The sequence below is a fragment of the Cyprinodon variegatus genome, unplaced genomic scaffold, assembly GCF_000732505.1.
Source record: "Cyprinodon variegatus isolate N-32 unplaced genomic scaffold, C_variegatus-1.0 Scaffold1189, whole genome shotgun sequence".
NCBI lineage: Eukaryota > Metazoa > Chordata > Actinopteri > Cyprinodontiformes > Cyprinodontidae > Cyprinodon > Cyprinodon variegatus.
In genome coordinates, this window is record NW_015151642.1 from 1 (window position 1) to 17,158 (window position 17,158).

At 38.0% G+C, this 17,158-nt stretch overlaps 1 protein-coding gene across 1 annotated transcript; it reads right to left on the reverse strand.

The window, feature by feature from the left end:
* Positions 1-3,276: 3,276 nt before the first annotated feature.
* On the reverse strand, positions 3,277-15,768 carry LOC107102022 (transcription initiation factor TFIID subunit 4-like). Its single transcript, XM_015401157.1, has 15 exons — positions 15,729-15,768; positions 14,830-15,546; positions 14,450-14,583; positions 14,200-14,304; positions 12,762-12,851; positions 11,267-11,389; positions 11,055-11,144; positions 9,933-10,142; positions 7,230-7,371; positions 6,942-7,044; positions 6,499-6,668; positions 6,292-6,422; positions 5,622-5,747; positions 4,029-4,085; positions 3,277-3,930 (listed from the first exon to the last, which is right to left on the reverse strand). The coding sequence occupies exons 1-15, from the start codon at positions 15,766-15,768 to the stop codon at positions 3,634-3,636; spliced, it is 2,535 nt and encodes an 844-aa protein (XP_015256643.1). The 3' UTR covers positions 3,277-3,633.
* Between the last annotated feature and the right edge of the window lie 1,390 nt (positions 15,769-17,158).

Consider the following 17,158-nt stretch of genomic DNA (forward strand, 5'->3'; position numbering starts at 1 on the left):
AGCCTCTCTTAGCATACCTAATACACTGCGCATAACTACATTTATCTGCATGTCTTTTAGGAGGGTCACTACTACATTCTAACATTTGTTTTCAAGTCCAGTCAAAAATTTTCTATTAAACTTGGGTGTGAAGTTTGACTGGGCAATTCCACCACATGCTTGGATTCAAACCCCTTTAGTTTAGCTCTGCCTCTAGGACTTTCTATTGGAGAATAAACCTCCACTCTGGTCTATTTTTCTTTGCAGCCTGCAACAGATTTTCCTCAAAGATTGCTCTGAACAGCCTCTAGTGTCCCTGGTGAAGAAACCCTTAAGGAATAATGCAGCTGCCAAAATGTTTCACAGTGGATATTCTGTAACATGTGATTGTCCATTTAGACCAAAAACTTCTATGTAAATCTCATATGACCAGAGCCCCTTCCATTATATGTATACTGTCTATACTGGCCTTATGCAAACTTCAACCCATGACTTCTTTTTCCTTCAACAAGATATTTCTTCTTGTTCCTCTACCAAAAACATTATATTTGTGAAGTGTATGATTAGTACTTGTTCTGTGAACAGATTTTCCTATATTACCTGGTGCTTTCTCCAGCTCTTCCAAAGTAACCATTGACTGCTCCCCTACTTCCCTGATAAACCAACTCCTATCCTTGCTGACCGTTTAGTTAGAAGTAGAGATGCACCAATCCACTACCTGGATTGGATATTGGCTCCATTTATATAACTAACCCCTGCCTGCTGTGCCTCTTGGTATTTATACTTTGTGTTTACTTAAGTTTTACCAAACCTCTAAGGCCTTTACAGAACGGTCACAATAAACTAAACTAACAGATGGACTGAATTTACCAATAAGGAGACATTAAAAGGTAAATTAATTTAGGGTTATCTTAATGGAGCCAGTAAATATAACAGTACAGCACACTTTTACTATGTTTATTGTAAAAACAGTTGGGATTCATCAATCACTGTCCTTCCACTTCCATTAGGACCTCTTAGTGTTGGACTGACATCAAACCAGGGCTCTGTTCGGTGCATTTTGGGACAAACGGTGGTTATGCTGAAAAATGTCAAAATTATACTAAAAATTTAGGCAGATAAACTGACTCTTAATGGGACTAAAAGCTGCAGTATTTTTAAACACATTTACTGCCCTATTTCCATGTAAACATGAGAAAATGTGAACCTCGCCTTCTGCAGACCCTGCCAGCAGACAGAGAGCCAGCTTTGAAAGTAGAGGTGAAGGGACCAGGTTTAGCCGAACCAGCTGATGGTCAGAAAGGTGCTTCTCTAACCGATGAAATGCAGCATTGCTGCTCTGTGGCATAGCCGCTTCACCACAGCTGCAGCTGAATCAGAGCAATGTCACTGGGTAGTTTGAATATTAAGGGGAGATATGGACATCACCTCCAACATGGAGAACAGATCAAAAGAAAAAACGAACTGTGCTCAATTATTAAAGTGACCAGAAAAATATATAAGTGTAGCATAGAATAAAACAAATAAAATAAAAAAAAACACTACATTAATCTTATTTAAAAAGAATTTAGCTGATAGATCGGCAAACTCCAATAATGAACGCTCAAGTTCTTCGTTGAAAAGTGTCAAAATGCAACAAACATCAAGAAGTATAAAAACTATCTCCAGGCATGTCAAAGTGTGTGCCCCAACAATAAAGGTCATAGTTGTTACAGAGAACGAATACTGCTGGGCAACAGAGCAAGCTGAGCTGGTTGCACACACAACTCCATATGGCTGGATCTTTCATTGACTTAAAGCCTCCATGTTCTTCTGAACACGCTTCTCCTCCACATTCCACCCACAGGCCAAAAACAAGCAGATTACACTGATCAGTGATGAGCAGGGGAGCTCATAGAGACTGTGGTAAATGGACCCAAAATGAGAGATTAGGTTGGCAAATGTTGCCCCATCCTGATCCAGGAGAAGCACATCCTGGAAAGTCAGTCTTACTGTAGGATCTGATTAAGTTCCCTTTAAAGCACCTTAAAAAAAATCACATTTTGTGAATAAATAAATACAAACTGAAATGAATATATAAAAGTAAATGAATCTAAAAAAAAATACTTAAGATTCTCTATAATGGCTAATAAAGGATTTTCTCTTAAAGATGACCATTAGAATAGCCAGAGGAGTAAAGGATGGCCATCTAAGATGAATGTCTAATTTCATTGGACTAAAGAGAATCCAACTTGTTTTAATGTGATCTATGTTTACATGAATCAGCTTGGTCTAATATGAGGTGTTATCCTGCAGGTTTCTCTGCACATATGACTGGCAGCAGTTGGTGAGGAACACCACTGACAGCTGACAAATTCAGCCTTCAATCACTAATACAATTTCTAAGGAGCAATCTGGACTCTTAATGCTAATCTTAATAACCCTTAATAAAACAAAGATCTTTTTAAACTCTCTTTTTTATTATTAAGGTTTAGGGTTGTAAACATATTCAGTGACTCCAACTCCCGTTCACACCATGAAAGTTCACGTTTCATTAAAAGTGGACACAAAAAAAGTGTATGGTCGCAAATGGTTTAAAAATAAAATCCTAGATGGTTTTCGGTTTTGTTTTACAAATTACTAACCTTAAAGTGGGCTATGTATTTAGTGCCATCTATTCTGAGATCCCTGCATAAAACTGAGAATAGGCAACTGTCATCTGAAGCCACCTAATTAGTAGAGCCAATCTCGGTGTGTTTAACCAGCTGTTCTGCAAAGGCCATACTTGTTTGTCAGAGATCATTAGAGAACAAGCTGCGTCATTAAGACCAAGGAACATAGCAGACAGTTTAGGGAGAGAGACCTTGGAAAAATGTCTATTCTATCTTCTGAAAATAAAAGAGCATGTGGTAAAGCTGCAAATGCACCCAAACCTGGCTGCATTTCTAATTTGACAAGCTAAGAGAGAGGAGCATTAATCAGACTCTGGAGGCCTTTTGGAAAAGCCTGTTTAAACAAAGTTTTGTTTGTAGTTCGGTTTAAGCCATCAGGACACTCTAGATATGTAAAAGATGAAAACGAATTTTAACTTTTGGCTTAAATATATGAAACCTATGTGATAGAAAAACCCAACTGCACATACCCCAGAACAAACCATCCCTGCTGTTAAGCATGGCGGTGGCAGCATGATGCAGAAGGAATGCTTTTAGAGAAGGGGCAGAGGTTGCTTTGATGGGAGGATTGAAAGAGCCAGATGACAGGGTTATTCTGGCAGCAAAGACCAGAGACTGGAGCAGATATTCCTGAAGGAAAACCCCAAACCTTCATCCAAACATACTGAAGTTACATCAATTTGCAAAAAGAAAAATTGGTAAAAATAGCTCTAGATGTAAAAGACTAGAAGCATTGCACCCCAACCTTGCTGCCATTACAGCAAGGAAAGGAGTTTCAGGGGGATGAAAACATACACACATACCACACGTTGCTTTTCAAAACAGTTCACAAATGGAATCTAATCATTCATCATTCTTTAAATTAACAGCCTATATTCGTCATTTAATCAGTAAAAAAAAAAAATTACAGTTTTATAAGTACTATTGAAGCCGAGTAAGTAGCAGCTATCAGTCCACTCTCTTCCCGTTTCTGAATTAGGCTGTTAATGTAATGATAGAAAATTCACAGGCTAATCTTCCTCAGTTTTCCTCTGATGTTTGCTAATGAAAATGAAACAGATGGAAAAATATACCAAGGGACATGAAGATGACCAAGAAACACGATGTATCTGGCCATGGCTGCTGCAGGTGCACGGGCACAAATTGTGCAAACATTAATTATTGTCTTCATTGTTACCTCAGCTGAAGCAGATGAGGATGGAGAGTCCAGATTCTTTCTCTTTTTCCTGGGCCCGATGGCTGCCAAGGCGGTGAGGTTGGCTTCTCTCTGTCTCATCTGAGCCAGCTCCTGCATCTGCATCTGGACAACACACACACACACCCAAAACTGAATCAGTCGTATATAGAGTGTAAATGTGATGGAGAGACCTACACAATAGAATCAAGCTCTCCTCCTACCTCTTTCGCTTTCAATTTCAGACGCAGCTGCTCTGGATCCTCTTGCCGAGCGCGAGACTGAAAGGCCAACATGAAGAATAATAATTTATCAGATGTTCAAGACAAATGCTTCATAATTCAACTAAACAAACTAAGCCAAAAAAAGCTGCTGACTTCTCCACAAATTATAAGAATTTGTACACAAGTGATGCAAAATAAAGGAACTTGATAAATAATTACAGAGTTTGCTGTGCTTCACCACTTAGCCTAAGACAAGGAAAAAATAGTAGGGATAAACTGGAAGAACAAACAGTTTCAGGCCTTCATTCATTAAAGGATGATCAGATAATTTCAAAACAGTTCAAAGTCCATTGTTTAACACAGATAATGCATATTCACAATGTTGAATATTAAATACAGGAACCAGTGTTTTCAGAAATAACCCCAAAGGTTCAGAAGAATCGCAAAGAAACATCAAACCTTTAACTCAGCCTCCACATTTAGCAAGCATAATGTTAAAAAGTTTCTGAAGGAAAAGCAGAGGCCTTGAGGCCATTGTGACTTTATATGAAGGCTTAACAGACAAAAGCTTCTTTGAAAATAAGACTACAGCAGGAAATAAGTATTAAAATATGAAAATGGGGAAAATATAAGATTTCTGAAAGTTTGTAGGTAACTTTATTACTTTCAAGGCATATTTGAGAGCATTTAACATCAAATGTATCAACTAATTTAACATTTTTCAGGGTCAGATAATACACATCCAGATTTCTCAAAGTGAGGAATACATTTTAGTAACTTAACAGCATGAGGGTCACTCAATATGTTCGAACCAGGCTCTGCAACCTTTACTATCCAAATGGCCATTTTTTAGCTATAGGAAACTTGTTTAGAGGTCCAAATTTTACATGAACCTTTAAATAAAAGGGGGAAAAAAAGCTTTTAATTTTTTGTAATATTTTTAGAGGACCATTTTGTTTTAAAAGAATCAAACTTTACAAAAATAGTATGAATATATTTTCTTTTGTAAGATGTTGATATTGTGGGGAATAATACAAAAGAAATGGTTTCCAAACTAATGACAAGAAAAACTGTGGTACAAAATACTACCAGTGTTGTTGGTGGTATTTTTTTTGAAGAAATGCTATCCAAATATTCCGTAAAAATGTAAAACTTCTAAAACTTGAATCTGTTATGTTATGCCAATGCAGGATATATGCATACATTTTTTAAAGAAAAGCTGTAGTATATTAAGGCTAACTGAAATCAATGAATCACTATATACATAATGCTTGCGGGTAAATCTTTAGTTTAAAATTCAAACCTAGTTTCATTTGATGAATCATAGTTCTATTAAGATGGTTGCAGGCTGAGTGCTCCATGATATCCAACCTGAAATCAACCACAGCAACCTTGAGTCACAGTGTACAGAACGGTCAGATCAACTGTGAAGCTGCAGAGGGAATAAACATTAGCTATGGGCAAAACAGTTAAGTTAGCCGTTTATGTTTAACACGGAAATGTTACTTATGGAAAAAACAATAACAAATGGGGGATAAGCTACATGAAGAAAGCAACAGGTTTCACTATTCAGAGTTTAATATAGTGACGTACCTTAGCTGCCTTCAGCAGGATCTCCCTCTCCTGCTCCTCCTTTCTCTGCTTCTCCAGTTGGTCCAGCTGCTCCAAGAACTTCAGCTGGGCTCGAACATCACTGCTCTGCTCATAGCGCTCGTCCTCCTGTTAAATTGGTTTTGACATATTATTCCACATCAACTGCTTATACAAGTAAATGCTGAATGGATTCATTTAGGTAGGGCTCAGAGATGTGGCTTACAAACCAAATCATAATTTTTTTTTTCAACCAAATTGAATTATTCTTTTTTTAACCATTATATTTATGATAAAACTTACAAATGACATACACTACTTATAAAGACTTACTTTTATTTCAATCATCCCCTACAGGCAGTTTCCTTAATTAAGGACAACAAAATTCAAGCTACTAAACATGCTTATAAAGCAATAAAAATATAAGACTTTATGTGTGCAGCTTGTGGCATGACACAATGATCTAGTTTATCAGTCATGAGTAGAAACCTAATAACAAAAAGTGATGAACTGATGTCACTTTGAGCTATGGTAGCCTATGGGAAACAATGGTGAGAAAAAACACAAAGATTTCCCCAAAAGAAAATCTTCATAAACAGAAAATGTGATGCATCCATAAAATTGATTAACCCTCAGCCCCATGTTTAAAAAATCCTCTATTTCATCAACAAACCTTGAAGTTGACGTTTCTCTGCTGGGCTACTATAGAGACCTTTTCAAGTAAGTTCAGGAGTCGCTGCTGAGTAGCGTGGGAGATGTAATTTACCACCTCTGCTCCCAGCTCTGTTACTCCATATCTCATACCTGGAATAAAAACAAACTGTATGGTAGGAGCCTCACCAATGGGTTCATTATTAGGTTATGAAGCATGGAGTCTCACCTATCTCTAGCATCCTCCTCTGCAGTGTGGCACAGGAGAGAAAAGCCTCATCCTTACAGGAATGTGTCACAGCACCAACAAGTCCAGAGTTAGAAGCCAGGATATTAGCACTCTCCTCTGATAGGTTTACTCCCGCCATGGAGGCCACGTCGTTGATGTCGTCATCATCCCTGTGTATACAGAAGCAGAACGAGCTACGTATATATTGATATTAAACTGTGGCATGCAAGGCTGGAGACTGGAATTCAAGGGAAATGAAGGCATCTGTAAAAATTCATGTAAACATTTATCATTCAAACCTCTACAATATTGAGTGGCTGAGGTAGAGAAGGCAAGTTTTAATCACCCAAAATTAAGAAATCTGAGAAAGATTGATCAGTGTTGCCTTTGGGTAAATCCATAAGCTTTATAAAAAAAAAGTGCAAAAAGAGAATCAATCTTACTTGAAAGTGCCACCCGCCTCTTTTAGCTTATTCTTCTGTGCCTGTGTCAAAGCAACAGCAGACACGTGTTTAGGAACAAGAGCCACCTCTGGTCTCAGTGGAACTGCCAGGATAAAACAAAAATCACAGAATAACTATCTGAATGCAGGAGAGAAGAAGCACCACACTACACCAACTTTATCTATGAAACAATTTATAATAAAAGCCATTATAATGCTTTACATCAAACTAAAAAAAAAGGTGCCTAAACATCCAATTTTAGACATGGGCTTAAGGACTAACTCTCACCTGGTTGCAGCTCTTTAAGCTGAACTTGCTGCTGTCCCAACACGATGCGACCAGGGGTCTGATTCCTTAGAGCCATCATGGGGGTGGTTGGTAAAGTCACCGGAGGCCTCAAAATCCCTTTTTGCTGCTGAGGATGGAGAACCTGAAGGGGAAGGTTTGATACCCAAATATTAAACTCTAATCAAAGTTCCAAAAAACACATGGTTAAAAAAAAAAAAAAAAAAGTATTAAAGAACCGTTTTGGGATAAAATAGAATTTATATCTATGGAATAATAATCTGATATATAAATCTGAACCGATCAGATAGTTATTGTGCTGCGTTTCATTTGGTGATGATATTTTTGTTTGTCAAGTCTTATTTTAGTGCATGTCTTTCTTTCCCAGCAGTACAACTTCTACTCTCCATAAAGGAAACTATACTCCCTCCCTGCATTTTGTGTGGCCTGTTTAACTCTTCTTGATTCATGATGATGTTTCCCATCATCATGAATCAAGCCTTAGGGTGCAAAAAAAAAAAGAAAAAAGCACAAACACAAGTAATATTTCAAGTTAACAAAAAAATGCATCATGTCTCTTAGATAAAGATGTAATTGATGCTAAACAACTGTTGCATCACTGTTGCATAAAATAGTTCTGTGCATCAATGGAAAAATGATGCTTAGTGCAAAAAAACATGCCGCAATTAAATTGCTCCAGTTTTTTCAGGATCCTTCTCTAAAGTTTCATTTATTTGTATTCAATGAAGCATCCATCAAGATGAAGCTGATTTTGGATTGTTAGCACCTATCTGCTGCAAGGATCTGAGTCAAATATAAATCTACAGCAAATCAATTGATTATTTTTTTAGTGAAAGAGGAAAACATTTCAGATTAATTGTAAATCCCAAGAATTGTGTTAACAACATTTCTAAGGCTCATATTTTCAGTCAACTATAAATATTAACATGTGACTTTGTAGTATTTTATTTATTTATTTTTTTGAAACATTGGAATACAGTCACTTTTTCCCCCTTTGGCATACATTCAAATTCATTGATCCAATCATCTAGGAATTAAGGAAATAATAAATTAAAGCATGGAGGTGTACTTTAAGCATCTGTGGAGTTCAAAACATTTTATATGTTGATTAAAGTCATTTGTTAAGATTTCAAAGAGATCATGTTGCAAAGTTTCACCCCAGCGGCCTCAAATATAAAGATAAGGTTTTCATACTAAAAGTGAGCAGTAGCAAGAATTTAAAGAAAACTTGCATTGCACAAATTCTGGGTGTTTAAAATTAGCGTACACTTGCTACTGGATATTTTGTCTTCATACATCCCATTTTGGGTGGAACTGATGACATCACATCCATTTTTCACCCACCGGGTACAGATCAGTATAAATACCGAGTAGGGAACCCACCACATGTCCAAATAACCATGGCAATGGTAATTTCTGGATATCACAAAAAGACTGCAAACATCCCTAAGGGATAGTTGTTACACCCAAGCAACATGACATCAGTTTCACTACAGAGATCTTGCTAAAAACAAGAAGTCCATCATTTTGTACCAGTTTGTTCTGCAATGTCTGGATCAAAACATGCAACAGAGTCTAGCTGCTGCAGCTAACAGCTAACCATGGTAATGAATACCACATTATAGTGATGGCATGAATGTGCCCCAATTTTGCTATTAGGAACACATTACTACACACAGATGGAGTATGATGAATGTTTAAGAATGTCACAAAATTAAAAAAAGAAATAGGAATAAGCCAGTCATTATACATGTAGTCTGATGCAAGTCTGTTCCCCCATAGGCCTACTATGATGATAATAGAAGTATTTTAGTAAAAAGTAATCCAGAGTTTAACCTGGCCAAATGAGCCTATAGCTACATATGCGAGACATAATGTTACAAATGTGGTGGACAGCTTTCTGATAAAAATACATCTTATTTATGAAGCCAATTTGGTATTAAAAGTTCACACCCTTATTGCAACATAAGCAGTCAGAGCTCTAAATGCAAGAGGTTCAAACCATCTGCTCAATCAGATGGACAAGCTAAGATTTTACCAATTTCATTTATCCAGTACATCCAATTTACTTGTGAAAAATATAAAGAACAATTAACAATTCAAAAGGAAATCTTATCGTAAACAAACAAGTTTGTGGGTCTGTTTACGATAGTCCCAGCCTATGGACTTTGGTCTTTGGTTTAAGACTGCATAGTGGAAATGAATGTGTCTTTGGTAGTCATATCCATCATATCCATCCATCCATCCATCCATCCATCCATCCACCCATTTTCTGATGGTGCCTATCTCCAGCTGTCTATTGGCGAGAGGAGGGGTACACCCTGGACAGGTCGCCAGTCCATCGCAGGGCAACACAGAGACAAACAGGACAAACGACCATTCACACACATACTCACACCTAAGGAAAATTTAGAGAAGCCAATTAACCTAACAGTCATGTTTTTGGACTGTGGGAGGAAGCCGGAGTACCTGGAGAGAATGGTAGTCATATCCTTACTGTATAAATTTCCAAATGATGTCAAAAATTCAATTAGTTTCAAATGCTTTAATGCCAAATTGTTAATGAGCTATTGCTAAAAATATTGTCATTCTGAGAGTACAGATATTTGTCCACTGAAGAATATTTTTTTATTAATAACACATGCATAACTGAAACATTGCAGATATATGACTGTGCAGTGATACCAGTGACGTTGTCTGTCCTTGTTTAAGTGTCGGCTGAAGTTGGGGCCTGCTGCCTGGAACAGAGAGACGGGGAGCAGGACTTCCCAGAATCACTGAGGTGGAGGTGGCTGAGGAGGACGAAACAGCAGCTGAGGCTGTTTGTGGAAGCTGACTCTGCTGGATGAAAGTAGCTGAATCCGGGGTGAGCTGCCTCAAGGCTGGGAGGCTCCTCTACAGAATTAATGCAAGACAAAAATGAAATTATTTGAGGTTAACCCAAAAACCAGTTAACCAAAAAAAAAAAAATCTAAATTCTACATACAATATCCCTTTATTGCAATGTGAACTTGGTGTTTTTGTTTTGTTATTTGTTGCAAATCCACTAAAACTATAAAACTAAGAAATCACATTTGGGTAAATATAGAGGGCCTTTGCTATGAAGCTCTAGATTAGGCCAAGATGGAAACTGTGTTCACTAAACATCCTTGCAAAGTTCCTGCAGCTTAAAGTAATCAGGATAGCCAGATTGATAATATGTAGCACTTTGGTTTAGTTAAACACGCCATCAATTGGTGACTAGTAGATATTTAGTAGAACCTTCCAAGGTGACCAGGCAAAGCGACTCCCAGTGCCCACCTCAAAAGGTTTGGTTTTAGCCAGTTACGTTAACAAATGAAATAGCAGCAAAACACATGGGGAAAAAAATCACAACATAAGCTTGTAGCACTCTTTTTGTTCTTCTTCCAGTAATCAAATCATGGATCCTGATATGCTTTGCCTATTTTGGTCTGGCTGTGGGCTCAGCAGCTTTTTTTCTTGCTTTTGTCACAGCTATATGTCCCGGTTGACAAGGCTGTGAATACTTACATAAATGTGATTTCTTACGTTTTCTAAGTGTAATGAATTTCCAAACATCTCAAAAATTTTTTCCTTATGCTATTATAAAGGGGCATTATATATAGAATTTCGAGGAAAGATATCCATTTCATACCAATTGAATTAGGGCTTTAAAATGACTGAATTTGGAAAAACATTTTCTGACATTGTGAGTATTTTCCACATGCAATGTATAACCTTAAAGAGTGCTGTTATTGGCTGAAACATAAACACTTAGAGCAGAATACAGAACACAATAGCTCAAACCTCCAGAAAAGGCACAAGGTAAGGTTGGGGTGACGAATTCAGCTCTTTGTACAATCTGCTGGTGAATTCTTCAGCTTCAAGCTTAGCTTCCTAGGAAAAAGAAATGTTTTATGTATACTTTTTATTTAGTCAGTGTGTTCATTTGAATCATTTGAAATTCCAAGCATTGATATGAAGTTAAAAAGAGTGTTTTCACTCTAAAGCACACTTACCAGCAGGTCTTTGACCAGCTGTCTCACAGTGGCTGCTGTCTCTGTGGACTGATTCCCACTGGATGCCAGCTTGATCAGTGTAGATAGGAAGTTCTTGCATTTCTTTACATTCTCCATAGTCTCCTATCACACACAGACAGAGATAATCCACATTTAAAAAGGGCCTCAAGTCTCCTAAGAATAGTAGTTATACATCACTGGATAGCAGTGGCGGGCAGTGTGTATGAAACCAAGTGGGAACCCCTCTCCCACCTAAGGACAATCTAGAGAAGCCAATTAACCTAACAGTCATGTCTTTAGACTGTGTGAGGAAGCCAGAGTATCCAGAGAGAACCCACACATGCAGCTCCACCTCAATTACATCAGAGAAAGCCGTTCAGATTCAATATGCATCTAAAAGATAAAATAGCCCATAAACCATGAAAATAAAAGATATCACACTCACCAGCAGTGTCATTTTCATCAACGATGAGGATGACGAAATAATTTCACTGAAGCTCTTTTTCATGACGATAACAAAAACTGACGAGCTAAATGTGGATATTTGATGACTAAAACAAGACTAGTCATAGGTTTGAGTTTTTTGTCAACAACTATATTATCTAAGCAAGGGCAGTCTGATAAAGAATCTGGCTGTTATTCAAAATTGTAAAGGTTAACTTTTATTGCAACATAAAACTGACTAAAACTAGACTAAAACATTTTTAAGTTTTAGTCTTTAAAAACCGAGTATCACATATCATAATGACTAAAATGAGACTAAGACTAATAATAGCTTTCGTCCTAAAGACTAAGGTGAAATGTAAGATGGCTGTCAAAAACAACACTGCTCATCAGAGATGCTGATTATTTAGAAACAAAATCCATCCTTCTGTCTTTGTGCAAGGAGTATTAGTATCTCCATTTAGTATCAGCCATTCAAGCCCGAAAAAACTTTTAACAAAAGCAAACCTAAAATTTCAGATTGTCACTAGTTTAACTTGGCTGTAAACACTTTGCTCTAACTGACCAATCAGAGGACAGAAAATGGTGACGTTAGGGTGACCCCGCTTGCTGGCCCAGTGGGGCAAATGTGAAATCTGATTGGTTGAAGAAAACGTTCCTTACTAATATTGTTAAAGTCAGATTAGCCAGAACTGCTGATTCTGAAGGCCCTGGGCAGATTTGATTGATATAGTAATGAAATAAGGCTGAAATCTGATTGGACATAAAATAGAGCAACACAATAATTGTAATGGAAGCAGGACAGGCAAGAGAAATACAAAAAAAAAAAAAAATAGACTGCATTGTTTGGAAAAACTTAATACAGTTATAAGAAAATTCAAGTTTAGATTGTGAATGTAGGTTAGTGTTTCTGATTTATTTTAGGCCAGAAGTCAAGGCCATGAAGGCCCTCACAGCCCACCACTACAGGACAGGTGACCTTTACAGCAAACTCTGAATATCCTAAACTCCTTAAAGCAGTAAAGGACAGAGGCTTTAAGTGAACACTTACTTTGCTCCCAGTTACTGAGGTAACTGTGGTCCCAGCAGTAGGAGTGAGTGTTCTAGGGGCCATTCCTGGTACTGGGGCCCCAACGGAGCTCTATGTAGAGACAAAAAAGAAACAAAAAACACCAAAAGAAACACAGTTCTTAAAAAAAAAAAACACTCAGACTTCAAGTCATTTGACAATAACTTGGCAACCCTAAACGCCTAACTGTTCAGGAAGATATTTTGCTACAGTGCTGTTAGTGAAATTCTCCACAATGCTAAACAACCATGTGTAATAATTTTAAAATGTCAAATTGAATTCTAATTTCCCATCAAGTGTTCATTTTTTAATGTATTTTTTATCCAATACTTAAATGTTTAATTTTAAATTTTTTTTAAACATTTTATGACTAGATTACGTCCACTAAGGGACCTCGGACTGCTAAAACAGGTGTAACATGGTCCTTACGATAGGACACTTTTGGGAGCTCATAACCTTGGTAGATCTTCAGGCCATTTATAGTTTTTTTTACTTTTTTGGAATACTTAAATATCTGTATTTAATGTTTATCACCAATTAAATCAAAGCAGTATATTAGATAGAGCAGTTTTGAAACATGCACTTGAGATGAAATAATTACCTGCCATGTTCAGGAATAACTATAATAAGAGTGGAATGCAGAGGAAACATAAAAAGGACCACAAACGAGTCGTGTTATATTTAGGTATAGATAAACCTGAATAACCATGCATTATAAAGTATACCCCTCACCTGACCTTTTCACTTAATTTGTAAAACAAACATCATTAATAATCACAAAATTATCAAGACTTTAAGTGACTGCCATATTGTGAAGTGGGAAATAAAATTTTAAATATTTATCAGGAATTAAAATTTATAAATTAAAGGTTTAGTGTGGATTTTTAGTTAGCCAACTTTCCTTTATAATTACTTATATCAAATCTAGTGCATCAAATTAGCTTCAAAATATCCCAAAGATGGGACATATAGAGAGGTACAACTGCTTAGACTGAAGCTTATCAATGCCTTAGCTTTCCAAAGTCTACGTATAAATCCAATATAGAATTTTGATAAGAGTAGATAACTGACCTTTGATAATGCTCTCTGTCCAAACTGACAGAAATTATTGAAGTAGAAAAAAATATTTTTAAATCTTTAAACATGCAAAGCTTGTAAAAGCTAAATCGGGAGGCATGTAAAGTGTAATAAAATGATGATAAGCATACATCATTGTGGAGCATTTCAAAAGTAAAAGGCTTTGCAGCTTAACAGTAAAATACATTAATAAAATTTAACTTCTTACAGGAAATGTGACATTAAAAACTAAGTCCGATACTCAGAAGCCTGGTGATCATCAGCATACAATGAGAATGAAAGTTTAAAACATCATGATAAGAGAACAGGTTGGGAGTGTGGAGAAAATACAGCATTTACACACTGGCAGGATGGGGGGTCTATGAAGAGCAGTAATCGCAGGAAGTGATGCTGGTCGAATGATGTTGCTCGGAGTTACTTGTCTACTGATTATTGTGGGTCCGGAAGCCTAAAAAAGTGACCCAAAGAAAAATTTAAATAAATACCAGTTTAAGAAAACTGCTTTACCTGTTAACTTGTAGATTAGAATATATAATAATCTATATCACATAGTTCCTCGAAAGTAGTCTGGCTGACTACCAAACCAAAGTTACCTGGCCTGCAGACACATTTGCTGGCATAGCTGTCCGAGGAGCCATGCCTCCCTGTGCCTGTGCTTGCATTTGGGCCAGAGCCTGCTGAGGAATCATCAATAATTGCCCACTCTCACTGCGTACCAGCACCATACCTGAAAGTCAGAAAGCAAACGACAGAAGGCAGCTTAAAAGCACAGCCCTGAGTTGCATCAGAGTGGTGGCAAACACTAAAAAAGTTATTCTATTTGATCTGTGCTTGTTGCTTTGACTGAAATGAGTCTTCATTATATAATACAGCATAGATGAAAGTGAAAATGTGCATAATCTGTTTACATTTTCAATAACTGATCAAGCCAGACGTGTAAATAAAATCGGCAGTACTTGGAGTTTAACCTCACCCTGGGGTAGCTGGATGTTGTGAACACTGGGCTGTCCTGGAGAGGTCTGTGGGAGTCTGGGAGCCAGCGTCTGGGGTGTGATTCCGGGCATACTTGCAGCTGCCATGCCTGGAGGTCCGGGGGTACTGATGGAGTTGGGGGTGGCTGAAACAGCAGGCTGCTGTGCCGACTGGATTATAGTTGTTGGTGGCTCTGCTTTAATGATGTGTGAACCAGCACTGCTGGACGTAGAGGTGTTTGGCAGCGGGTTTTGAGTGCCAATACCTGTCTGATTTGTTACATTAGCAGCCACAGCTGTGCATGCAGCATTGCTCCCGTTTAAAGTTGCGCTCGATCCGATTGCTTGCATAGGTGGCCTGACAAGTGTCACCGTGGGTCCTTGGCTCGTAGCAGGAACACTGTCTGAATTCACGAGTGGCGTCTGGATGACGCTGTTTGACAGGGGGGGCAATGAGACAGTGGTGGCCGCCAGCCCTTTTGACAAAACCGCTCCTGCGCTGACAGCTGCAGTTGATATCACAGTGCTGCTGCTGCTGTTTCCAGTGGCAACGCTTCCTGAATTGTGAGAGTTCATAGTTTGGCTCCCGTTAAAAGTCTGCACAGAGAAAGAACCCACTTTCCCCGGGTAATTTATGGGGAAACTTATACCGTCATTGAGTGGTTTTCCCGGCTCGTGTCCCGTTTTGCGTCCATAGCGGAACCATTGGGAACTCGTTTAGCGGAGACCCCCCTCTCTCTCGCTGCACTTTAACAAGTTTAACAGGGAGCAACACACGCTCGAGTGTGATGGAGAGGGCTACAGCGCGAGAACTTGTTTTCTTTGCAAACTCCGGCTCTTTCCTCTCGTTTTTTTCTCCAAAAAGCATCAAGTAAAAAGAACATTAGTAGTCAAAGCGTACCTGCTTTAGCAAACGTCTTGACCAAGTCCCAGCTGGACATTAGCTCGAGCTACCCCCCTGTCCCGGAACTTTGACCATGTAACTAATGGCTGCCTCGTGCCTACCTAAGTGGTTGCTGTTTAACAAGGACAGCGGTGACTCTACAGACCAAGAATGATAGCAAACTACCGCTTTATTCAACCCTGTCTGTGAAAAGAGTTCATCCAACAGACAGGAACCAACCGCCATCTTCACACTCCAGCGAGCTTGTGAAAAGTGAAGTACTTACTTACTGACGTGCGCGTGCGCACAACAGCCAAAACTGTACCGACCGGAGAGTTCCCCGAGCTCTGATTGGCTGATCTGTCATAATAAAGGCGGTACCAATGGCTTCAGCTGTCATTCCAGAAGTAGTAGCAGAGGGTACAGCAGCTCAACGGGGCGATACGTTTCCACCGAATCTTTCATCCTAGGATGCTTAATTAGACTTAAACTGTAAAAAATCCTTTTCAGAATTTAACCTCGAAACCTTTGGTGGTAAAATATCCCGGTTTGCTACAAGCGTAATATTCAAATTTTAGACTTTATTCAGACTGGATGTACAGGGCAAGATGGCTGCAGCGAAATGAGGTTTCGGTTGTACATAGACATTTAAAGACGCCCCACCCTTTGAAATACAAAATAAAAAACTACTGTGTTGTTAAGAGCATTTTAGTTCACACATTTTGTTTGTTTTGAAGCATTAATATGCCTATTCAATTTTTCTTAACTTATTTCCTTAACAACTTGAATGGGGGTGTGTTTAGAATATAAAAGTATTGTCCCAGTCCGGAAATAGTTTATCAGCATCATAAATTTACTTTATGGTTTATTAAAATGTAAAACTTATTCAGTTGGGCTTTTTAAAAGTGAATTTAATCTAATATATATATGTATATATATATATATATATATATATATATATATATATATATAATTGTTTTTTTTTTTGTTGCATCTGGAGTAAAATAGTCTATTAGAAAGTCATATTATTCCTTCCTTTTTTAATTAATCTACTGTAAGAGAGGTTTATTTTATCAAAGAGATTGCAAAAATGTTTCATAATATATTAATGCAATGAGTTGATCAAATTTTCTCTTCTAGAGTTGCCAAGGTACAGTCCTTGTGACCTACACCCTGTAACCCTTAGTCAGGCATGCCCAAAGTCGGTCCTGGAGGGCTGTTGTACTACAGGTTTTAGAGGTTTCCCTGTTCCAGCATAGCTGATTTTTATTTTAAGCTGATTAACAGGCTTTTTCTGACCTGCTATCATCAGAATAGGCTGTGCAAAAGCACAGAAACCTCAAAAACCTGCAGAACAGCAGCTCTCCAGGACCGATTTTGGTCATGCTGCATCCCTTTTCAAAACGCACCTCAACCAAATGAATGGCATATCACCAGGGATGATATTT

Excerpts from the sequence above, each read along its gene's own strand:
- LOC107102022 (XM_015401157.1), bottom strand. The coding sequence starts at position 15,768 with ATGTCCAGCTGGGACTTGGTCAAGACGTTTGCTAAAGCAG. Across the intron at positions 7,372-9,932 it reads AAGGACAGACAACGTCACTG|GTTCTCCATCCTCAGCAGCA; the intron begins GTATCACTGCAC and ends CTTCCCCTTCAG. Across the intron at positions 6,423-6,498 it reads GAGGAGGATGCTAGAGATAG|GTATGAGATATGGAGTAACA; the intron begins GTGAGACTCCAT and ends TTTTTATTCCAG.